Source organism: Cetorhinus maximus, chromosome 9, assembly GCF_964194155.1.
Source record: "Cetorhinus maximus chromosome 9, sCetMax3.hap1.1, whole genome shotgun sequence".
Classification (NCBI taxonomy): Eukaryota; Metazoa; Chordata; class Chondrichthyes; order Lamniformes; family Cetorhinidae; genus Cetorhinus; species Cetorhinus maximus.
Window position 1 is genome coordinate 135,113,195 of NC_135887.1, and position 25,801 is coordinate 135,138,995.

Below are 25,801 nucleotides of genomic sequence, written 5' to 3' on the forward strand. Positions count from 1 at the left end.
AGGGTAAAATTACATGGAGAGATTGCACAAACGGATAGAAATTTTCAAAATATTAAGAGGAAAGGGTAGGTCGATCAAAACTATTTCCATTAGTTGGGGAGTATAGGACATGGTCTAAAAATTAGAGTCAGATCATTTGGGAGTGAAATTAGGAAATATTTTTACCCACAAAGGATGGTCGAAGTTTGGATCTTGCTTCCACAAACAGCAATTGTTGCTAGACCAATTGTTAGTTTTAAATCTGAGATTGATAGATTTTTGTTAACCAAAGGTATTAAGAAATATGGAGCAAAGTCAGGCCCATCGAGTTAGGTCGCAGATCAGCCATAATGTCATTGAATGGTGAAACAGGTTTAAGGGGCTAAATGGCCAAGTCCCAGTTCCTGTGTCTCCTTCACATAATCCCACCATCATCAAGAATCTCAAGGATATCCACTCCATTGACGTACAGTTGGCATGTGATCTTGTAGTTCTGTGGCTGCTTTCCTTGCCGGTTGCCATGATAATTTTATCTTGTGCCAATCCTCCCATCTCCCATGTTTGCCTCCATAGTGAGTGGGAGACTGGCTGCTTGGGTAAAAATGCTTTTCCCTGCAAACTTGGCCTACGATTCCTTACAAGAATCTATGCTGAGTGCCAAACTATGAGAACATCAGAAATAGGAGCAGTAGACCACACGCCCCTTCAAGCCTGTTCCGCCATTCAATAAGATCAAAGCTGGCCATAGTAACAAACAACAGCTAGAAATAAATCCAAATGGGAAATCTATAATGGTCTGAATTGGACAAAAACATGTAGGTGGGTAATTTGTCCTTTTTCTATTTCTTCTGTGAATAAACAACAGTGTTTTGAAAGTGACAGCTGTTTGCTTAGCATGATGGAATTAACAATTTTTTAAAAATTCATTGGATGTGGGCATTACTGGCTAGGCCAGCATTTATTGCCCATCCTTGTTCAGAGGGCATTTAAGAGTCAACCACATTGCTGTGGGTCTGGAGTCACATGTAGGCCAGACCAGGTAAGGATGGTAGATTTCCTTCTCTGAAGGACATTAGTGAACAAGGTGGGTTTTTACAACAATTGACAATGGTTTCATGGTCATCATTAGATTTATATTTCCAGATTTTTTTTTATTGAGTTCAAATTCCACCCATCTGCTATGGCAGGATTTGAACCCAGGTCCCCAGGGTATTACCCTGAGTCTCTGCATTACTAGTTCAGCAACAATACCACTACGTCATCACCTCCCCTTAATGGCTGGTGCAAGATGACTTATAATGACCAGAAGTGTTGGTAATTTTACAAAAAGCATGTTTCTTCTAGTGGCTTCTTCAAGTACATATATAACTACTCCTCTCTCTGGATTGAGTGTAAATCTGGTAGATAGTGCAAACATCAATGGAATCCTTGGGGCTGATGGTGAAGGGGGAGGTGAACAAGTTCCCTGCTGATAAAAATATTAGTTAATTCTCCAAGGTATGCCCTGCAATAGAATGAATGTTGCATCATCAAACAGATTTTCCTTGTTTGGGTACCTGTTGATAAAGGTAGCACTGAGTGCGAAGGGGAAGGGAGGGAGGGGGGTGCTGAGCAAGCACAGCGCCCACCATAAATAAAAAGATTTTGGATGGTATCATCTCAGTTCCTTGTGGGCAAAAATCCACAGTACAAAACTGTCCACATTCAGGATCATGTTGGACCATCTCAAATTAGGAAGTCATGATTTTGATCGTTTGAGAAATGAGAATATCATGGCATATAACCGAGGTTTGGGTTGAAACACATTGCCAGGGACAAAGTCAGCATTAAGCTACATCTTGCTGATCATGGAATGTTTGAAATGGCCATGGGACACACAAAAAAGGGAGTTTTCCCAATGTGGCCACTCTTCCATTCCTCCTCCTCCTTCGGGTAACATGTCCTAAGAGGGTGTTGGCAATCATGGACTCTTATTGGATTGTTCCATAATTATCCTTGGCAACGTAATGCAGTGGTTTGCCTTTGCCTTCTGCAGTATGGATGACCAGGAAACACTCCTGCCTGCCATCAGGTGTATTGGATGGATTTACAGGTTAATAATCAACCTGTCTGGCTACATTATGAATACACATTCCATAGCCACTTGAACCCAGAGTTTCTGGCACCCAGGTAAGGACAATACCGATGTGCCACAAGGCATCTCACTCTTCCAGCCAGAAGTTCAAAAAAATGACCCAATAAAATATTAAAAAGTATCTTGGTAGTCATGGCTACTCATTTATGAAGGCTTAATTTCACTTTAATCGATTTGCTTCCACCCCCCCTGCCAAACATAGTGTTGCAATTGAATTACATAGGATTTCCATTCGGGCCAGCAGTTCAATGCTGGTGTTTATGCTCCACATGAACCTCCTCCCACCTTACTTTATATCACCCTTTCAACATATATAAACGAGGTTAATAGAGGCGTTAAATTTTAAGGGGTTATGAAGATTGGTGTATTTAGCAAAAGTTAGGAATAACTAGAATAATGAAAGATATATTTAAAGGAATAATAAATACACAATTCTGTGGAGTTCGCTGTTTCAAACATTACACAAATCAGACAAAGTTTAGAAAACATTCAATTTTAATAATCAATTCATTTTATATACACACAGATATATAGTTCACACTAAACAATTGTTCTGTAAACACTTTCTATCTGAGCAAAGTTAGCAGTTTCAAGACTGTCTTAAATATTACAGATTTTAATTTGGGATAATTACAAAGACCCAAATTAGTTAAGCAGCCTCTCAACAATAATATATTAAAACACAATTGGAAGACAAATGCACGACTGATGTCCAAATGCAATATGTATGTTTCAGTCTAATTATTCTGCTTTCCCTTCTATTAGATGTAACATAATATTCAAAACCATTTAAAATCCTTTATGTTTTTATAGTATTTTCTAAGTTGACAAAGTAGAATACAAGGTATTCCTGTGAGTGCAATGGAAGTACCTAGTTTTCTCCACAAAGAAAATAATGCTGTGCTTAGTTAAAATGCTAGGTAATATGGACCATGAAGCTGGTTGTTACAATCTATACATTATAATCTGTAAGTTACCTAGGATTGTGCCATTTATTATCCTAAACTGACCAACTTATCAATTATTGCCACAGTTAGTTTACTACCTGAGTATTTTAACCCATTGAGTACTGAAATTCCCTAGTACAGTCTCCTCCTGATAATTTAAAGTAAATTTTGCATTAAACAATTGGCGAAAAAAACTTGAATTAAGCAATGTAAGTAACACAGCAAAGTGGGAGCATAATGCCAAAAAAACAGAATCAGATAATTTGTATTAAGTAACTCTGGATTGTGAGTAAACTGCACACCACACAACAAAGCTTTTGTGACATTATTTAACAATCTTGAGTCCACGAAGTTAGAAAATTGAATATTACAAAAGAGGATGGTGAGATACAGCATCTATATATATATATATATATAATATATATATACTATAAAATGATAACATAGTGCTCAAAGGGTTAAAAAGCCTGGTGCATTACTTCCTCACAAAAGTAATTATATTCATTATCCTGGTATTCTGCTCATTGGTAACGATAAAAAGAATCTGACAAGCTTTTGAGTCATTCTTTATTTAACCATGAATAAAATCTAAATCATTTTCAGGTGCATCCCAATTTATGTCTTATTTTTTTTACAATTCTGGAGCTTTATCACATATTTACATATTTAAAGTCTTTTGTCATAATTATATCATAGAAAGTTGCTTTGTTCGATTAATAATCCAGTTATTATGTTTAAAATGCAAGTTTAAATGCGTAGACAATCAAGAACAATGGCCCAAACTTGTGGTCTGGGTAAAATAGCACCATATCAGACTTTGAGGTTTAAGCGGCAGGCACTCAAAAGGTTAAAAGTTAGTCATTTGGTCAAAGAATGCATTTGTAAGCAAATAAACCAAGCTGTGTGATTTGCAACAAAACACCCTCAAGTCTTGGCTCTATTTCCAGCATTGACCACTTGTTGGCAAAAAAAAAACTGATTCAATATTAGGAAGGAAAGAGAACAAGCAGGATTTTTGTCAACAACAAATTGTTCCATCACCTGGTGGAAATGGCAAACCTGGCAGTAACTCAATTTTCAATCCATTTAGTTACTCCAATTGACCATGATACAATTTTCCTTCCTTGTTTGATAGTAAGCGACACTGTAAAAGCAGCAATCAAAATAAGCATGCAAACAGCATACTAATGAAGCAGCTGACCTTTCAAAGTTTGTTACAAAGACAATGTAACAATGCTCGTGGAATAGAGATGAAAATGTTGTGGAATAGCAAGTAAATGTGGTGCTCTGAAAAGTGTTACAGGAATTAGAGGGGGGAAAATGAAGAGCTGAAATGCTGAGGTATTGATGGAAATTTGAAGTAAATTGAATCTCTTGTCCTTTCAGATTCTTTATGAAGCAAGGATTGGGCACAGGATAAATAGGTCATTATAATCCAGATGATACTGGTAGCATCACAAAACACTTACATAGTCATTAAACCATAATCTTTTGATTGGAAAAAAAGCGACTTTAATTAGGGAGATCAATTTAATGTTCTACATATGCAGCTAGATGGGGAATGTCACTCAATTGTTCTTGCTGGAAATTTAAGGAAGCAAAGATGTTTTCTGCTCTCTTATTCAAAGTAACAATAATTTGTAACACAGCAGGCAATCAGGCAGCAGCAAAATGCTCGGTGGAAATTAGGTGGTTCCAATAGCCTATTGTATATTTCACTGCTGCTGGCAGGTCTGAGTTAACGTCAGTCAAATTTTACCTCCTAATTTTCTGCTAAATTATACAAGTGATGATCTGTCTACTAGGCTGGAAGTGCCCAAGACAATCTCACTTTACAGTTCTAACAGCATTGTGCCCTACACTTAAAAAAGGCAAAGGTGACAAGGAACTCTTCCAGTGAAACATATGCCAGTGATTTTAACAAAACTAATACAGAACATGTCTCCTACCTGGTAGAATAGCTTTGATTTAGTGGACTATTTCACTTCCTCTTTAGTCTTGATTTACACACGTTTTGTTTATTCAGGAGCTTCCAAACTGATCTCTGAACCATTTTGAGTTACTGACTTCCATGCAAGTAAGTGGATATTCAGGGTAAACATAAGATTGCCCTTGTGACAAGTTATTGAAGGGGCCTTAAAGAGCATACTTGACAGGGGGGGCATACTTGACAGGGGTAAGTCTTCATGGGAGGGAAAATTAGTCACTAATGATAACTCCTATGAGATACATTTTATTCTTAAATTGAAGAACCTTTATGGGAACTACTTTGTACTTATGGTGCTCCACTTAGCTATTCCTACTCCTTTAAAAGTCTAAATTCAAGTTACCGAGCATCACTATTAAATGTAGTAGAAACAGGTAGAAACAATCTCATCTGTTATTATAACTGAACGTCTAATTTAGTTGTTGTTGTTTGATACTTGAATTTTAGTTGAAATTTTTAAAAGGTGATTTGATTTTCATTTTCTCCCCCAATATACTCACCAGAGTTCTTGTCACTGAAATTCAATGTAAATTCCAATTGGTAACCTCTCACTTCAGTTACTTATAGTAATGTGGTCTGCTCCCCACAGATAACATCACTCCTGTTCACCACAAATTGCTCTGAGTTGCCACTTAATAACATAAAATAACACTGAGATACATCTTCAGGTCTGATATAAAATGTTGAATTCTCGCCCACATTTGCACCCAACACATTTTGCCTGTAGAATAGGTGATTTGTACTATATTTATAAACTAATGTAACTAGTTTGCTCAGGCCTAATACACACCTCATCTAAATGTACATTGTGGTTACAAGCAGGCTAACTCTTGGTAGCTTGGTTGAGCTAGTATTGTTAATAATCACTGATGGCAGCAAATTAAACAAAGTACAAAATTAGAATCCTAATTGTAAATCAGTGCTTAGACAGATAATTAGAGGGCAAATGCTGCTTGTTCTGTACAATTGTGTGCCAATTTCTTTATCCCCTTTCAAAGTATCAGGAAAATACAGTGATTCAGGTCACAGTGACAACTTCAGCTGTGTCCGAATGTCAAAGTGGGGATGAAAGGGTTAATTTAATATGTCCTTTCACTATTCTCCCTTCTGTACAGAAGTCTTACCTGAGACTACAAGGATTTTCATACGGTTCCTCAAGAGACCAAGATATGAGAAGCCTGCAGACAGCGTGAAAAGTCTTTTCCAAAAAGATTACTTTGACCCACGTACAGAATTACATCCATTTTAATAGCAAAATCCTCCACAGTAGAAAAGTAGGCCAACGCATGCGACAGATAACCATCTGTACATTCATGCTTTAACCAGACACATACTTAATGCAAATTTTAGAAAACAAATGTTAAAGTTGTGTATCAGACATTTTGAAAACACTTATAGAGAGTATGATCCCTTGGCTTCTATCCAGTCTTGTTAGGTACTTGTGTTGCTTTCCAGAGTAGCTAGCGACAGCCTGTAGTACCACACAGCTTCCAGTTGAGTTGTTGAGTTGTTTTTTTTTCCAAAGACTTTGAGCCCCCACACTGTCTGGAGCATGCCCAGTCACTGTCTGAGGTTGCCATAGAAACATATTTTAAATAGAACATAAGAGAAAGAAAAAAAAAAGAAGCTTTTTCCGATCAAACCTCACTTTCAGTTGAGGGTTTGCGATTGTGCTTCCAGCCGGTATCAGGCAAGGGGAGGCCGCTTCTTTCCTGTGTGCTTGTATTTACACTGCTGCACTCTGACAGTGGTTCATCCTGTAGCAGCTGTTCTGTCTCTGTGTCACCGAGTGAGTCTGTGCTGCCTTGGATAGACAGGGTTTCTGCCTTCATACAGGCATGATCTCGGAGAATTCCTCCTCGCGTGACCTTAATCTGTTTCAAGTCATCCCAGTACATGTCGTCGTTCGACAGCAAGCAGATGCCTTCAACAATTTTTATCTTTCCTTTTGTGTAACTGTTATCTGTAGCTGTCTGAAAAAGAAAAAAGGCAAACGTTTGGATTCTGTACTCAATAACCTACAGCCAACTCAATTTATTCAATGAATGCATCACAAGCTGACCCAAGCATTCAAATTTCATGTCAAGCAGTTTCCCACCAGCCGTGGCCCCCTCCACACACACACACACACACACACAATTTTCAATTGTTTGTATTATAGTTTCTATTCTAACACAATAGTTTTGTGATGGAGTTCCCTCGGAGATATATATATATATAATTCCCTCCGCAAACATGACCTCAGCCTCCTGTCACTTGAAATTTTAATTCTCCCTCCCTCCCTCTTCCACTCTGACAATCTTACCCTCAGCCTCCTGCACCGTTCCAATAAAGCTCAATATAAGACTGAGGAATAGCACCGCACTTTTAGATTAGTCACATTACAACTTACCAGGCTCAACACTGATTTCAATAACTTCAGATAGTTACTGGTTGTTTCCACTTTTTCAGACAGCAGGTGCTGGTAATGGTTAGACCATAAGACATAGGAGCAGAAATTAGGCCATTCGGCCCATCGAGTCTGCTCCGCCATTCAATCATGGCTGATAAGTTTCTCAACCCCATTCTCCCGCCTTCTCCCTGTAACCTTTGATCCCCCTTACCAATCAAGAACCTATCTATCTCGGTCTTAAATACACTGCTGGTTCTGCTGTTGCCACTTGCAGGTCCTCTAGACCCACTACCATTCCCTTTTGCCTGGCACCATCACCACCTTTCACCATTTAATTAATGCCTTTCAACCGATCACAGACTTTCCCTTTTGTTCTCCGCTCCTCTCCCTTCCCTCTATTCATGATTCTGTACTTGTTCATAAACTGTTAAATCTTTAACTTCTCCTGGTTCTGATGAAAAATGAATGACCTCAAAGTTAACTTTGTTTCCACCTCTGCAGATGCTGCCTGTTCCTGTTGGATATTTCTTGCATTTTCTGCTTTTATTTCAGATTTCAGCATTTGTAGTATTTTGTTTTTGTGCATGGACGTATGCAAATATTTCTGATACATCATTTCCTTATTTAACTTGATTTTAATTGCTTCCATCTACATTTTTGTAGAACATTATCGGTGTCCAGTGACCTAAGTTTCTAACATATAAAAATGGCTGCATTTGCTGCTAACGCTATGCACGGCCAGTTGCATGCTGATGGTAGGCCCAGGTTAACAGTGGCCATATTTATCGGGGGCAATGTGCAACAGGGCATATGCGCGGCTGCCATCTTTATTGGGGGCAATGTATGACAAGAGCCCAGCTTATTTATTTGCAAGAACTATGTACCATGCATAAAATAAAGTGGCTGTCAGTACTTTGCAAAATCATATCTGGTTCTGCACTATATTTATAAACTAATGTAACTAGTTTGCTCAGGCCTAATACACACTTCATCTAAATGTACATTATGGTTACAAGCAGGCTAACTCTTGGTAGTTTGAGCTAGTATTGTTAATAATCACCGATGGCAGCAAATTAAACAAAGTACAAAATTAGAATCCTAATTGTAACTCAGTGCTTAGACAGATAGTTAGAGGGCAAATGCTGCTTGTTCTGTATAATCATTTTGCCAATTTCACTGATTCGCTCTATGGATTACCCACAGTCCAATATTCACAGTAGTTTTACTCAATTCTGTGGCAAAACTTCCCTGATCTTTTTCTAAGATTGTTTTCCCTATGACTGCTCCTCCTGTGTCCACAAAAACAAATGGGTAAAGAAAAATTCTGGCTACTTCAAGAGTGGTCTGTAGCAGTCCCTTTGAGGACCATTGCTTATGCTGTTCCATGCCAGCAAGCATTGGGCAGGGCGTGTGCAGTGTGCACAGCTGGTCTATGGCTTTACAAAAATCCACTCCCTCCACCACCCACCCCCCCAATCCACACCCTTGTCCTACAACAGGCATTGGATCCCATTAAACATTTAAATAAAGCTCCTGCCTACAACAGTGTTGAGAGCTGGACAGCTATTCAAGGCCCATGTTAAGATGATATCAGCAAGGTTTTCATTTTCCTCAGAAGTTTCCTGATCTTCGGATGTCACTCGGGAACAGATTCCGGCAGCCAAGAGGACAGATGTGACACTTCAGATTCTTACAACCCCATACATGGGAAGGACGTCAGCAATTGGGAAGAATTCTTTTTCTGTAGCCTTGTGACAGGCACCATTTCTAGTTGAGAAGATATACGAAGCCTGTGGGTGAATTTTAACCCCCCCCGAAACAGGTGAGGTGTAAAAAGAATTTTTTTAAAAAATCTGAAACCCAACCTGCCCACTTCCTGTTTTAATGGAAGTGGAGGAGTGACTGGGGAAGAGACCGGGGAGGTGGGCAATCAACCTGCTCACAGGGGATAGATTAGTCACTTAATTATATCGAGGCTGCACGCCTCAGAATTAACCACCGTTTTTAAATTTAACTTTGCCTCCGGAAACCCTGTAGCTGAAAGGAACCAAGGACTGCTGGTGCCTTTCCACTTAACCTGCTGGGTCTAGTGTATCTGCTTCATCCACCCCCAACGTGACCATAGACTGAGGCAGTGGAGGGGCGCAGTGAGGTGGTGGGGAAGTAAAACTGGGTTTCACATCGTAAATGTAGTGCCTCATCTTCATGTGTAACGGTGGATGGCACCGAGGGGAAGCACAGAAAGGAGGACCAGGAGGGGTGCCAAGGATAGATCTTTGAGGTACTTGCAGTAATAGTGTGGGATTGGGAAGAGAATTCATTGTGGGAGATTCTCTAGCTATGAGTGGATAGGTAAGGGTAGAGCCATGTTCTACTAAGCTGGGTAACTGAGAAGAGTAATGGAGGAGTATGGTGTGGTTGACCATGTCAAAGGATGCAGCGAAGGTGAGAAGGACACGGAGGAATCATGCATCATTATCACAGATTAGAGTATGTAATTTACATAGAATTACATAGGATATACAGCACAAAAAAGGTACAAAACTAGTCCATGCTGGCGTTTATGCTCCACTTGAGCCTCATGTAACTCTCAGTATTGCTCTTTTCCCCTTTCCCTTGTATCCAGTTTCCCCTTAAACTGCACCTATAGCAGGGCTTCCCAGCCTATGGGTCAGGACCCCCAATGGGGTCATGGGATGAAATTTGGGGGTCACAATGTACAAAACCATAGTGGCGGCTGTGGAGAAAGCTCCATCCTGGGACTGGCTCCGACGTCCCATGACGCGCTTTCTCCCAACATGCAGCTTCAACAGGAATCCCGATTGGAGGTCATGATGTAATTGAAGGATTGGGCCAGGAAATAGTCTCAGCATGTCTAAAACTTGAGAACTCCTCATTAGCATAGTGCTTCTAATCTGCAGTTGAACAGTCTGAGGGAGATTTGAGACAAGCAAGTCCCCGTTTTAAGTCGCCTCATTCACTGTTGTTTCACTTTAGCATCATGAACAGAGGGGCCATTATAGGCACGTGGTGTCGGGACTTTCACTTTCCATTCAGCATTGTCTTGCGTCGGGGCTGATGGAGCATCCGTGACCCAATCAGTGCCATTTTGGAGCAGCCTCTCCTGCTCCCTGAGACTCTCCCACTCTTCGCTTCCCTGCTCAACATGAAAGGAAGCAATGAGAGGAAAGAGTCGGGCAGGGAAATGAAGAGCGGGGATGGTGGGTCAGGGAAGTGAAGAGCGGGGACGGTAGGTCAGGGGAGTGAAGAGCGGGGATGGTCGGGCAGGGGAGTGAAGAGCGGGGACGGTGGGTCAGGGAAGTGAAGAGCGGGGACGGTGGGTCAGGGGAGTGAAGAGCGGGGACTGTCAGGCAGGGAAGTGAAGAGCGGGGACGGTGGGTCAGGGGAGTGAAGAGCGGGGACGGTCGGTCAGGGAAGTGAAGAGCGGGGATGGTGGGTCAGGGGAGTGAAGAACGGGGACAGTCGGGCAGGGGAGTGAAGAGCGGGGACAGTCGGGCAGGGGAGTGAAGAGTGGGGATGGTGGGTCAGGGAAGTGAAGAGCGGGGATGGTGGGTCAGGGGAGTGAAGAGTGGGGATGGTGGGTCAGGGGAGTGAAGAGCGGGGACGGTGGGTCAGGGAAGTGAAGAGCGGGGATGGTGGGTCAGGGGAGTGAAGAGCGGGGATGGTGGGTCAGGGGAGTGAAGAGCGGGGACAGTCGGTCAGGGGAGTGAAGAGCGGGGATGGTGGGTCAGGGGAGTGAAGAACGGGGACGGTCGGGCAGGGGAGTGAAGAGCGGGGACAGTCGGGCAGGGGAGTGAAGAGCGGGGACGGTGGGTCAGGGAAGTGAAGAGCGGGGACGGTCGGGCAGGGGAGTGAAGAGCGGGGACGGTGGGTCAGGGAAGTGAAGAGCGGGGACGGTGGGTCAGGGAAGTGAAGGGTTGAAGAGATTTGGCCTTTGAAAGTGGGAGAGAGGCCGGTAAGTGATGAGCTGCCTTGGCAACTATTATATTTTTAAATGTTATATTTTAAAAGTTATATCATATTTATAGGAATTTAGCAATGTAAAGTATTTCAACTTAACAGGGTAGTTGAATGTTTTGTTTTCTTATGAGGAGAAACCTATCAATTTACATGGGTTTTATGGGAAAATGTGATTCACTTAAAGTCGTTCCACTTAAAAGTCGCAATTTTCAGCAAAACAGCTACAGCTTTAAGTGAGAGCTCACTGTGGTGAGTACTTGCAGGTCACACCATGGACAGCAAACCTTCTGACTGCTCTGGAAATGAGGAATATGAAGGTAGGAAATGTGTCCGGAAAGTTGATGATGCTCCAGGTGAACTCAGGCTCAGGAGTTTCAGTGAAACCTGAAGAAAGGCCGAAAGGCCTCATTTGCCTACAAGTGCTGGCTATTGAAAGCAAGAAGCCAAATAAGCTTCAGAGACACTTTGGGGGCTGAATCTCCCGGTCGGCGTGCGGGGGTGGGGCCGACACGCTGACGTGTAAAATGACCGCCCGATGACGTTGGGCGTGCGCCCCGAGGTCGTTTCGATATTTCCTTCAGCAGGCATGCGCCGGAGACGGCTGTGCACTCGCCGAAATCTCGACAGCTTATTCAGGCCATTAAGAAAGTAATTAAACTGGTTTAGGACGCGGACCATCCAACCTTAAAGTCAGCGGGCAGCCAAAATAGCCCAAGCAGCCTTCGCGTTTTTCAGGAAACCTCATCCATGAGCAGGAGGAGGTTTTTTTGAAGCTTTTATAAAACAATTAAATAAATTTCCCCATCTTTACAAATATTTCCCAACTCTGAGAGGACATGTTTGAATAAACTTTTACATCATTTACTGGAGTTTTTTATTGTCTATTCAATCTCCCTGAGGCAGCTCCCGTGCCTCAGGCCCCGACTCTCCCTCCTCCTTCCCGCCGCCCGCACAGGTAGCGCTGAGCGTGACTGGCCACACATGATGCTGGACGAGCCTTAATTGGCTCCCGCCCCGCCCCTGCCTGCTCCCGCCCCGCCCCTGCCTGCTCCCGCCCCTGCCTGCTCCCGCCCCTGCCTGCTCCCGCCCCTGCCCCTGCCTGCTCCCGCCCCGCCCCTGCCCCTGCCTGCTCCCGCCCCTGCCTGCTCACGCCCCGCCCCTGCCTGCTCCCGCCCCTGCCTGCTCCCGCCCCGCCCCTGCCTGCTCCCGCCCTGCCTCTGCCTGCTCCCGCCCCACCCCTGCCTGCTCATGCCCTGCCCCTGCCTGCTCCCGCCCCTGCCTGCTCCCGCCCCGCCCCTGCCCCTGCCTGCTCCCGCCCCTGCCTGCTCCCGCCCCGCCCCTGCCTGCTCCCGCCCCGCCCCTGCCCCTGCCTGCTCCCGCCCCTGCCTGCTCCCGCCCCGCCCCTGCCTGCTCCCGCCCCGCCCCTGCCTGCTCCCGCCCCGCCCCTGCCTGCTCATGCCCTGCCCCTGCCTGCTCCCGCCCCTGCCTGCTCCCGCCCCTGCCTGCTCCCGCCCCTGCCTGCTCCCGCCCCGCCTCTGCCTGCTCCCTCCCCACCCCTGCCTGCTCATGCCCTGCCCCTGCCTGCTCCCGCCCCTGCCTGCTCCCGCCCCTGCCTGCTCCCGCCCCTGCCCCTGCCTGCTCCCGCCCCTGCCTGCTCCCGCCCCGCCCCTGCCCCTGCCTGCTCCCGCCCCGCCCCTGCCTGCTCATGCCCCGCCCCTGCCTGCTCCCGCCCCGCCCCTGCCTGCTCCCGCCCCGCCCCTGCCCCTGCCTGCTCCCGCCCCTGCCCCTGCCTGCTCATGCCCCGCCCCTGCCTGCTCATGCCCCGCCCCTGTCTGCTCCCGCCCCTGCCTGATCACGCCCCTGCCTGATCACGCCCCGCCCCTGTCTGCTCCCGCCCCTGCCTGCTCCCGCCCTGCCCCTGCCTGCTCATGCCCCGCCCCTGCCTGATCACGCCCCGCCCCTGTCTGATCACGCCCCGCCCCTGTCTGCTCCCGCCCCTGCCTGCTCATGCCCCGCCCCTGCCTGATCACGCCCCGCCCCTGTCTGCTCCCGCCCCTGCCTGCTCCCGCCCTGCCCCTGCCTGCTCATGCCCCGCCCCTGCCTGCTCATGCCCCGCCCCTGCCTGCTCATGCCCCGCCCCTGCCTGATCACGCCCCGCCCCTGTCTGATCACGCCCCGCCCGTCTGCTCCCGCCCCTGCCTGATCACGCCCCGCCCCTGCCTGATCACACCCCGCCCCTGCCTGATCACACCCCGCCCCTGCCTGCTCCCGCCCCTGCCTGCTCATGCCCCTGCCTGATCACGCCCCGCCCCTGTCTGCTCCCGCCCCTGCCTGCTCATGCCCCGCCCCTGCCTGCTCATGTCCCGCCCCTGCCTGATCACGCCCCGCCCCTGTCTGCTCCCGCCCCTGCCTGATCACGCCCCGCCCCTGTCTGCTCCCGCCACTGCCTGCTCACGCCCCGCCCCTGCCTGATCACGCCCCGCCCCTGTCTGCTCCCGCCCCTGCCTGATCACACCCCGCCCCTGCCTGCTCCCGCCCCTGCCTGCTCCCACCCCGCCCCTGCCTGCTCCCACCCCGCCCCTGCCTGCTCCCGCCCCGCCCCTGTCTGCTCCCGCCCCTGCCTGCTCCCGCCCCGCTCCTGCCTGCTCCCGCCCCTGCCTGCTCCCGCCCCGCTCCTGCCTGCTCCCGCCCCTGCCTGCTCCCGCCCCTGTCTGCTCCCGCCCCTGCCTGCTCCCGCCCCTGCCTGCTCCCGCCCCGCCCGCCCACCATAAGTAAAATCCTGGCCTTGGAGACTATTCACAGGGAATTAAACAAAGTCACTTTCCCAACAGCGGAAAGAGGAGCTTTTGCAGCAACAATCTCACTTTAAGAGGACGGTCAGCATCTCCGAACAAGCTCAGAGAGCATCTTTTGAGGTGAACTATCAGGTTGCACAGGCCAAGAAGCCTTCAGCAATCGCAGAAACTTTTGACTTTAACCTGCTGCAATCAAAATAGCTCAAATAATGTCTGGAGAGGAACAAAGAAACTTGTTACAGCGCCCCTCTCAAACAACACCATGAAGTGAGGAGCTGTGACACTTGCAGCTGATCAGGGGTCAATGCCGGTGGGGCACCCGAAACGTACACCTGCTTTTCCTCTTCAAATGGAGGTGAACACTAAGGGGTGTGATGCACACATATTGGCTTTTATGTGATACATGCAGGTAAATAGTATTCTTGAACATATTCTGCTTTGCCTCCCACTTCCCGAACATGAAAAGGCACAGGGAATATTCAGCGTGTCACATGGCACACAAACCTTCCCGGAGATTGCCCGCTTGGATTTTGTGCCAATGGTCCTCCAGCTTTGGCAAGGCCGCAGGTCAGGCCTGTTGTGCGTCTTGGTGCAGAGAATGGCTCCAGCTGCTACCTGGACTCGTTGCATTATTCACAGGTGCAACTGGCAATGAAAGAACTGAGCACAGAGCTAGGTGACGTACTGCGCCGGGTCACATCTATTATGAATTACATTATCCTCATCCACTTCGTACGCATCTGTTTGCAAAGCTGTGTACAGACGTGGGGTCTGATCGTAATGCACTGCTGCTTCACACTGAGGACTACATGACGGAGGGTGTTTGCAAAAGGTGTTTGGAACAGAGGGATTAACTGCTTGCATTTGCAATCGACTGCCAAAAGTAAATGGAATTTTGTTGATTTTCTCTGTGACCAAAACATGATGTGCGTCCTTGCATATGTCACAGAGATACTTGGGAACTGAATGTAAAAATGAATTCTTCACAGCATCCGTGAAGAAAATTGCATTTTGGAAGAGTAATATGCTGAAGTTGAACAATAACTCCTTTCCTCTACTTTCCAAGTTTATTTCTGACAATGGCATCGAACAGTGTCCCATCTTTTTTTTGGTATTTTAATAAAATAATGATGGTTACTATCCTGCTGTTTTGTCTTATTTTAGCGCCCCCCCTGCCCCCCCCAGTCAAAAACTGAATCCCTCTCACCCCTCAAAAACTCTGGGGCCACACCAAGTCTGAGGCATTAAAATGGGGTTGCACTGGGAAAAGTTTAGGAAGCACTGATCTATACAATTTGGCTCAATTACTGCCCGTGGTAGCAAGTTCCACATTCCCATCACTCTCTGGGTGAGGAAGTTCCTTCTGAATTCCCTATTGGATTTCTTGGTGACTATCTTATTGATGGCCTCTTATTTTGCTCTTCCCCACAAGTAGAAACACTCTCCGTGTCTCCTCTGTCAAAACGTTTTATAATTTTAAAGACCTTTGATCACCCCTCAGCCTTATCTTTGCAAGAGATTGTTCATTCTTTCCCGATAGTTATAAACTCGAATTTCTGGGACCATCCTCGTGAATCTTTTTTTTTCACCCTCTACAATATGGCAATCAGAACTGTACGCCATCCTCCAAATTTAGCACAACTTCCCTACTTTTCAATTCTATCCTTCCAGAAATAAATCCTAGTGCTTTGTTTGCTTTTGTTCTGGCCACATTGACCTGAATTGCAACTTTTAGTGGTCTGTGTACTTGTACGGCACTTGCGGCAGTGCAGCGAGATTCCTTGCCACTATTTTGAAGAAGAGCAGATGAGGAACTCCAGGAGTCCCGACCAATACTTATCCCTGAATCGCCATCACAAAAGCAGTTTGTCTAGTTATTGTCACATTGCTGTCCGGAGGAGCTTGTTGCTCCAGAGAAATTGGCTGCCACGTTTCTTACATTACAATATTTCAAAAGCATTTCATGGGCTGTAAAGAGTTTTGGGATGTCCTGAGGTCATGAAAGCCACTATATATAATATGAGATCTTTCTTCTCTTTTCTGTTTATTTATCCATGGTGTCTCACTTATGTTTAATTTCTTCTCATTTTTTAGTGACATATTCCACACTGGCTCTGTTGAACACCATTTTAAATGTTGCTGTTCTGCATCGTCGTTTGCCAATATTGTTGCCCATTTTATTTTGTGGCTTTATTGTAATCCAGATCAGCATGTTATTCCCTTATATGCTTCAATAATTGTTTATGTAGTTTCTCAGGAGATGAAAGCATTTTTTTTTCCCAGACCCCACCTTATGAATTTTCTTTTAAAAATTTGGTACAAGTATATAATTGTCAGATTCAAGAGTAATTCCATTTGCAACTCTCTATTCAGGAATATTCCTTTCATGGAAACGTAAAAATCAAATCCAATTTCCTAGACATGAGGAAAAATAAACACAGAGTTCAGGGCAAACCCAAACTGGTTAATTACAGATTGAAAAAGTAGCACAGTTAAATATAGTCTTGGTAACTTTTCATTTTATGGCTACGCATTGCTAATTATAGAAGAGCAGTACAAAGATATGGGCCACAGAAGCACGAAAAAGAATTGACATGAAAACTTTTGCACCTACAACATTAGTCATCTATTCAGCAAAACCTCCAGTTACCAAACCGACGCATGCCTTATCAGACTCTGGGTAGCAGTAACAAAAGTATGTTAACTTGTTTACCCTAACCACCTCAGGCGTGAGGCTATGAAAAGAATACTGCTACTTGGACACGCCATCTGCTATCAACGAATGAGCCTTTTTAATACCTTCTGGAACACTGGTTCATATTGATGCACATGTAGTAAAACTGAAGACAGTTTGGGTTCTTCCATTCTACTTTAATTTTAGTCCTGATTCTCCCAGTTGCTACTCCACCCTGCTGTCTGTATCTCAACACTAAGACGGTGATAACTGTTATGGAAATTTACCAATTACCACTTGTGATAACCACACTGACTGGCTCCTTCATGTCTCTTGTAATTTTTATATTTTCTTTCTTTAATCAATTCTTTAATTTACTTCCCAACCCCGTCTACCCCAATTTATAATTTTGTCCCAGTGGATAACGTAACTAGAACTTGAGCATTGCTGAAAAATGCTTTTCGTCTTACACTCATCAGGACATTCACAAGAATACCAATGTCAGGGAAGTGACAACTTTATGCTGTATAAGGGAGTGCTGATTGGTTGGCAAGTGGACACTGATTGGTAGAGGCATTGCCCTGAGGAATGAACCAACAAATGGTCAACAGAGTCAAGTTGCCAGGTTTAAAATTTCAACAATGCTTGGCAGTTAACTGTCAATTACCATTAACTGGTGCATTCTCCACGGCAATGCTTCTACCAATCAGTGCCCATTTGCCAACCAATCAGCACTCCCTTCTTATAAATTTGTTTCTTCCCCTGGCATTGGTATTCTTGCGATTGTCCTGATGAGTGCAAGACAAAAAGCTTTGACACAATGGGCTGAATTTTCCCCTCGTCGGGGGGGGGGGGGAGAGGAGTTGAAGGGCCAGTGCGCACAAGTGCGCTTCTGATCGGGAGCGCGGCGCCATTTTACGTGGGTGGGCCAATTAAGGCCCGCCCAGCGTCATGTCCGCACAGAAGTGCCATGCACTCCCTGTGTGGGTTTGGAGGGGGGGGGGGTGAAATCCCAAAGTCGAGAGTGTGCTCTTTCGAGCATGCGCACGGAAAAGCTCACTCATCTCCCTGAGGCTAAGTGCAGCCTCAGGGAGATCGGCTGTAAATGTCAAAAACCTAAAAATGGAAAAATAAAATTTCCCTAACATGTCCCCTCATGTGACAATGTCACCTGAGTTGGGACTTGTCCATAATTTTCACAAAAACTTTATTAAAATTTTTTAAAAGCTACATGAAACTTCTCCCGCCCGTGGACGAGGTTTCATGTTTTTTCTAGTTCGCGCCGGGGCTCCTGGCCTGCCCGCTGACCTTAAGGTTGGACGGGCAGGTCCTTTAATTACTTAATTGCCTCTGCCAATGGCCTCAATTGGCCACTGACAGGTCGGCGGGCCTGCAGCTGATTTCGCTGCGCCCCCGCCTACCTGAAAATATAAATGGGGCGTGGTGACGTTAGGAGCTCCCCCCAATGTTACCGCGCGTTATTTTATGCGTTGGTGAGCGGGCCCCGCCCCCACTCACTGACGCATAAAATCCTGCCCAATGTCTCTTTCAGCAATGCTCAAGTTCTGTATTACCAAATGACTATAACTAGAACTTTTTTGTCTTTAAACCTGATTATGCGTTTTGAAAGTTTGTAGACAACTGACAGTTTAATGCTGATAAAAAGCAGTCTAAACCGCACTGACGGCCATTTGAAAATCTCCATACAAACTCCCTCTCAAATAAACCAGTTCGAACTGAAGCAGAATCCCATAATTTCTCCAGTCTCTCTGCTGGCCAACACCTTCAGTAACTGGACATGTTTAAATCTTTGGGAAACTCCTACAGTTCCGAATGCAGCAGATGGCACCTGCCTGGTGGTCTCTAAAGGCAGTTCTCTGCCATTCCTGGACAGGTCAGTGTGGGTCTCTATGGTAATGGCGGGTGATGTAAGCCAACAGCACTCCTCCCATCTTTCATCTTTTGTTCTTCCCCCTCTAAACACTCATGCAGACAGGAACAATATTTGCAATAACCATTGTAGCAACCTTTGTTATCCAATCAAAAATGTGTCTCCCCCTTTAACAAGCCACTTCTTGGGCTAGATCTGCACGCCACTGACCTTTACACCTAATCCTGCACTGTGCTTACTTCCACTTCACCTCCACTTTCTCCTGATGTGTAACTTTTCCTTCTCAGCTCTTTCCTTGGCTGTATTTTTCTCCAATTACGAATGTTAATAATAATCACTTTTAACAAGAGGTCATGTAGGCTGCTCACTAACATTAGGCAGCAAAAGAAGTATACCTTTTTAGTATTTGCCCATTTATCTTTTCTTCCGTATGTATGCATTATTCTGTTGATCCTACGCAATCTGTGCTTATTATACGCTCCTCCGCACAAGTCTTTTCATTGGGAACAATGAGCGGTGGATCCACACATGCACACTCTGTGGCAACTTAACTACACAGCTCATTATCTTTCATTTCAGCTGGAATCCACAGGCTTCATAGTTTTATAAATTTATCTCACGTTGTCTAAAGTCATCATTTTCAACTAAGAACAAGCCTCATTTCTTCAACCAACTCTCATTGGAGATTCATGAGGCCGTACGTATTAAGCTTTGGAGTATTCAGTTAGTATCGTAAAAACAAATACAGCCAAATACACTTCAATCTAACTTCTTTAAAAAATGCTGTTACATTAAGTTTGCTACTTAAATCCAAATTTAATTAGTCATAGGTCAAGGCCAGCTAGTGAACATTTTGACTAAATGTTGGCATAGATTTTCATCTTCACTAGCAGGGTGTTAATTGTCACTTGGATGGAGCACAGATAGGAAAATTTGACAGGACAGACCCCATGCCCCCTGACAGAACCCCTTGAATTTACTTCAATTACTTTCAATGGAAGGACAATCAGGTAGTTATCTTAATCATGTTAGATCCTCTCCAACAGATTATCCTTTCTGCGCTGCACTCAGGTAATACTTAAGGCCAAGGGGGGACAAAGATGAAAATACACCCTATTTTGTTTATAAAACAAAGTAACATTATCAAGGAAGTCAAATAATTACTTCTGGTGGTAAATAAAGAAATGAGTTACTAATGTCACCTGTTTACTGAATATATAGTATAACCGAAAGTGTTTGATAATTATGATTCTGCTCTGAAAATGATTCACAGGAGCCTATTAGAAAAGAAAAGTAGTATAAAACTGCATGCACAAATTGTTAGGTTTTCATGCTGTGACAGGCAGTTATCCTGTTATTAAAGAAAATGAAAAACAGATTGAAAATGCCATGAGTTTTAAATTGTTTTGTAATGAAAGCATTTGCATTTTGCAAACTGTAGAAGGGTTGAACTAAAAACTGTTTGAAATATTTTGAATGCTGTTGCATTAAGATGATCTGAAACTTCCAAAACTTTTGTTGACATTGAACATTATCAAATGTTTTCTAGGCTACAATATGTCATGAGCAAAACAGAGAAAACATGTACATTGTTATTGGAAGAATCATCATAGGTTTACATAACATTTATCTTGTATATAGGGTAACATTTAACAGCAGTTTACACTTTATTATGTGTAAGACTGTAAGATTTGATGACATAACTAATCTCAGGGAGTGGTCCATATAAAATTTGGAGACATTTAAAACCTTCTACTCAACAGCACTGTACCGAGTTTGCATTCTCCTTTGTTAATATTTCTTTAGATCTGTTAAATAAGTGTATCTTTTAAACAAGAGACTTGTTATTGCCACAGAAAATGTCGTGGCCCTTTCCAGGTTTGCAAAATACCACGTTGCATTATGCCAGCCCATGTCAAATGGATGGAGGTTGCTGGGTGTGGGCTGTGGGTGTCACACAATCATGCTGACGTGTACCTGAGGTGACGTTTTAAGTAGAAGTCAGAAAATGAAAGGTGAAAGACTATCAGATGGACCAGAAAGCTGCAGTGGAGGAAAAAGATTTCCAAAAGACAACACATCAGTGATTTTGAATCTTCTATTTAGTATTGTTAAGTAGTTTTGTGCTTTCTATTATACAGTATGTTGTTTTTTACGTTATATTTATATATAAATATATAAAAGATATCTGTTTATGTATTATATAATATATATAAAAAGAGGACAACTTTTTCATACAATAGATGCAATATTGTAGGATTACTAAACCTGTCCCTACCCATACCTCAGCTGAATCCCTATAAGTCAGAACATCTTTTCCTACTTGGGGATTTCAACGCAAGAGTGGACGCGGACCATGAAACATGGCCCCTGTGCCTCGGACATCATGGCTATAGGAAGATAAATGAGAACGGACAGAGGCTACCTGTGCTTTGCTGCTACCATGAGCTTGTGTAGCTAACACCTTCTTTCAGAACAAACCGTGTCACAAGGTGTGCTGGAGTCATCCAAGATCAGGGCATTGGCACCAGTTGGGCCTGACCATCACCAGACGTGACTGTCTGAACAGCTTTCTCAGCACACACAGCTACCACAGTGCTGACTGCGATACAGATCACTCCTGGTGTGTACTAGGCGGAGGATGTAACACTTGAAGTTTTTTTCATTCAAAGCAGAGCTGCCAGCCTCGTATCAACATCAGTCAAACTGCCACTCAGATAAAAAAAACAGTTCCTCCACTCGATTGAGCAGGAGCTCTCCGACATTCCCACACAGAGTGCAGAAGTGAAATGGAACACACTTTGAGACACCATCTACAATACCTCACTCTCAACATATGGGAAGCAAGAGCGGTAAAATGCTGACTGGTTCGAGGCTAACATCACTGTGATGGAACCTGTCATTGAAGCCAAGTGGTCTGCACTCATTAATTACAAGAGAGGTCCGAGCGAGGAGACCCTGAATGGATTAAGAGTCGCTCAATGTAAAGTCCAACAGATTGTTAGGCAGTGCACTAATGACTATTGAGCGGTGCACTGCAACTCTGCCAGAATATCCAGATGTCCTTCGGCACTGGGAACATCAGGGGCATTTGTAAAGGGATAATAAAAGGCAACAGATCCATCAGCAAACGGCTCAATTGAAAACAAAGGCAGGGGAGGTCAGCACCTACTGCAATAGGCATTTGGAGAGATGGCTGGGACATTGACTTGTGTTGTACCCTAGAGAGAAAGGACACTGTCACTGGGGAAACTCTAGACACCATAGAAAGCCTGCCTGCCATAGCAGAGCTGGATATCGCACCCACGGTGGAGGAGCTTGGCAAAGTTATTGACTCACTTGCCATGGACAAAGCTGCAAAGCCTCCCACAAGGAATACCTTCAGCAACAAGTGGACAGACTCTCTCACACCTGGAAAGAGTTGGCTGATGCTGTACCACCTGAACTCATCAAGCATGAACTCACCAGCACTCCTGCAACATCTGCACAACCTTCTCTGTCTCTTCTGGAGGGATAGTCAATGCCCCAGGATATGTGTGATGCAAAGATTGTGATTCTGCACAAGAACAAAGGTGACTGGAGAGATTGGAACAACTATCGAGACATCTCCCTGCTGGGAATCGCGGGGAAAGTATTGGCCCACGTTGCCTTTGTCAGACTGCAGATCCTGGCTGAACATGTCTACCCCAAATCCTGGTTTCAGAATAGGAGGATCAACAATTGATTGATCTTCTCAGTCTGGCAGCAGCAAGAGAAATACCGTGAACACAGGAGACCCCTATGTATTGCCTTTATCAATCTCACCAGGGCATTCGACCATGTGAGTAGACACAGTCTATTTAAACTGCTAGAGAAAATTGCCTCCCTAGTGAAGCTGCTCATTGTGATCCCCTCTTTCCATGACAACATGATGGGTAAGGTCAGATATGATGGGGCAACAGCAGGACTCTTTGAGATCCGCAGTGGGGTCAAATGGGGTTGTGCTCTGACACTGATACTCTTTGGAATATTCTTCGCTTTGCTGCTGACATATACCTTTAAGTTATTTAGAGAGGGTGTCCACTTACATACAGGAACAATCTCAGAAAGCTGTTCAACCTTACTCGCCTGAGATCCCAAAGGTGCGCCAAACACTCATCACAGAGCTGCTCTAAGCTGACGATGCCGCACTAGCATTCCATACTGAGGAACACCTGCAGTGGCAAATTGTCAGCCTCTCTCATGCCTGTAAAGAGTTTGGTTTGACCATCAGCATCATGAAAACACATGTCCAGGTCCAGGATGTTGCCATATTGCCATCTATCAGCATTGACAATGTGACACTGGAGGCTGTTGATAGCTTCACGTATCTAGCCTCCACAATCACCAGCAATCTGTCACTGAAATCAACCCACACATCACAAAAGCTGCAGCTGTTGTATCCAAGCTGAGGAAGAGAGTTTGGAACAACAGAAACCTGACTGAGAAACATCAAGCTGTGAGTCTACCAAGCCTGCAGCCTCAGTGCACTCCTCTACAGTAGTGAGACCTGGACAACATATGCTAGGCAGGAGAAAAGGCTGAACAGTTTCTACCTTCACTGTTTCAGACCTATCTTTGCAATCTCTTGGCAGGACAAGGGCTCAAAGGTCCAGGAGTGTGCTAATTCTATCAGCTTACACTCATTGCTAAGCCAACAATGGCTGCACTGGCTCAGTCACATTTATCAAATGGATGACGGTCGTATACCCAAAGACCTTCTGCATGGTGAACTGGTCACTGGGTCACGACCTCCTGGGTATCCATACCTCCACTGCGAGGACACCCACAAGCGAGACATGAAGATGGCGGAACTGACAATGACAACCGGGAGCCAGTCGCTGATGGCCGTGCCCTCTGGAGGCTGACTGTTTGGAAGGGCATTGGAAGCAGAAACACAAAGTTCAGCTGGCTGAGAGGAGGGCCCAGAGAAAACAGAGGCCAGTGAATCGGGCACCTTCTCAGCCCCACTGTCTTCCTCTGCAGCAAATGGGGCAGAGACGGCCATGCCAGAGTGAGGCTCCTGAGCCACACCAGGTGATGCTTGACACAGAGGTGATCACCATGGCGCAAACCATCGTCTTAGAGACAGAACGCTGCCACTAGTACCCAAACCTGCCAGAATTATCCTCATGTCCTGACTTCTCCCTGTTCTTCTTCATCTGCTATCCTGAAAAACCCCGCAGTTTCCCTTATTTTCTGTTTTCTGGGAAAGAGTGTAGCCTGGGTAGATTAATGCCACAAAAAAGATGCAGTTCAAATAGCCCCTTCTCCATCGCAATGTGCCTTGACACTCTTGCTGCAGAATTAGCAGAGAAGTATTATGCTTTTCAGAGATTCAAATTGGGAATAGAGAGAAGATAGAGATGGGGACTAGAGGTGGATAGGAACAAAGCAGGCTCCATTAAATACATGTCCAAGTTAACCATTTAAAGATTAATATGTAGTCACTGATTGCAGCTAAGCACAATGCTGTACCCCTGAATCAATGATCTAAAGGTTACCATAGTGACCAATGGCATGTCTTTACACTTAACCTTGCTTTTTTATCTTCATTATTGGTCACCATTATTTCTGTAATCAAAGGATGAGGGACTGATTTCCTGACCCTTGTCCCCAAGAAACACCCATTCCCAGGGCAGGAAGATCAGGAAAAGGGGCAGAGCCCTGTCATGTCAGGTCTACGCCACCTTAATGTTGTCCACGGGGAAGGATTCGAAAGAATGGGCATTGTACCAATGAAAATGAGATGGCAAGCTCACAAGATAGCTTTTTTTTTCTTGCAGAACTTCAAACACTGGGGTCTCTGTTCAGCTGGTCTGCAGCAGCAACCAAGGCTGATGGCCAGAAATACAGCGGCGCTAGAGGGACCTGTAGCTGCATTCAAATCCCTCTCAAGCCCCGCCACCTCCTTTGCTTGTGATGAGTCAAAGATTCCTCTGAACTATGTTATCAGGTCAGAATAGGAAATCGTATGTCCTACTTTTGTTCTTCTCCCCTTCATTTGACTCTGTGCTTGTTTCCTTGTCACCAATGGTCTTCTTTTCCTTCTCACCAATGTCTGTCCTGCCAATGTCCCATTTCACTGGGTGCATTTTCATCCAGTCATGGATGTTGCCCAAGTAGTCAATCTTAACAAGAAGTCATGTCGACATATTGCTAACAGAGACAACAGAGGGACATATACTTTTTTCTTAGTTGTCCTTCACTTGCGCATTCATTGTGCTGATTCTGCACAGCCTGTCCTGTCTGCTTATAATATTCTCTCCTCTGCAAAAAAACCTGGTATCACGAACTGTGGGCAGTGCATTCAGACATGCTCACTCTGTGAGCCCAAAGTGCCCAGTGGATCAAATCACTAATGTGCTAGACTAGGAACTATCCCAGCTCTGTGGAAGAAACACATGCATGTCAACCGTCAGCACATCATGATAACAGTCAGCATTTCGGGAGCACGCACTAGGCCACTTTCCCCTTTTAAGTATTGCCCCCAGCCACATACTGTTCCAAATGGAAGAAATCCTTAATCACTGCACAAGTGGGCAGGAGTTTCAATGAAAACAGAAATTCCCACTCCAGAATACAGAATGGCCAGAATCAGTCTGCACTAAGGTCGGAGTGACACCTGAATGGGATAGGAGGCAGGTGTGGAAAATGGATTGCAATGGAAGGGGGAATGAATGGAAAGCGGAAAAATGGATTGCAACGGAAGGGAGTCGGAAATAAAAAAGGGAGAGGTAAGGTGGCGGAGGCTTTGTGGGAAAAGGGGTAGGAAGCTGACACTTTGGGGTAAAAAAGCTTTGTTTCAGCATTAAATGGGGGAGTGGGGAATGAGTGTCAGATTTAAATGAGGGAAGGAAGGTAAGAGACAGCATAAATGGGGGCGGGGAGAGCAAAGAGCAAAGTGGGGAGAGGAACGACAGCCAAGGAGATCTGTAGCTGCTCAAGTGGATAAGGGTTGCACTGACAGGTTGAAGAATAAAATCAGCTTGAACTGGGTTGG

General features: G+C 45.1%; 1 protein-coding gene across 2 annotated transcripts in view; it reads right to left on the reverse strand.

Annotated features, from left to right (window-relative positions):
- Positions 1 to 5,155: 5,155 nt before the first annotated feature.
- Positions 5,156 to 25,801, reverse strand: part of lrp4 (low density lipoprotein receptor-related protein 4) — a 415,707-nt gene continuing 395,061 nt past the window's right edge. For both annotated transcript variants that reach the window (XM_078549559.1, XM_078549558.1), the window contains exon 38: positions 5,156 to 7,020. In XM_078549559.1, coding sequence (XP_078405685.1) covers positions 6,685 to 7,020 — 336 coding nt within the window. In that variant the 3' untranslated portion in view covers positions 5,156 to 6,684. The remainder of the gene's footprint in view (positions 7,021 to 25,801) is intronic.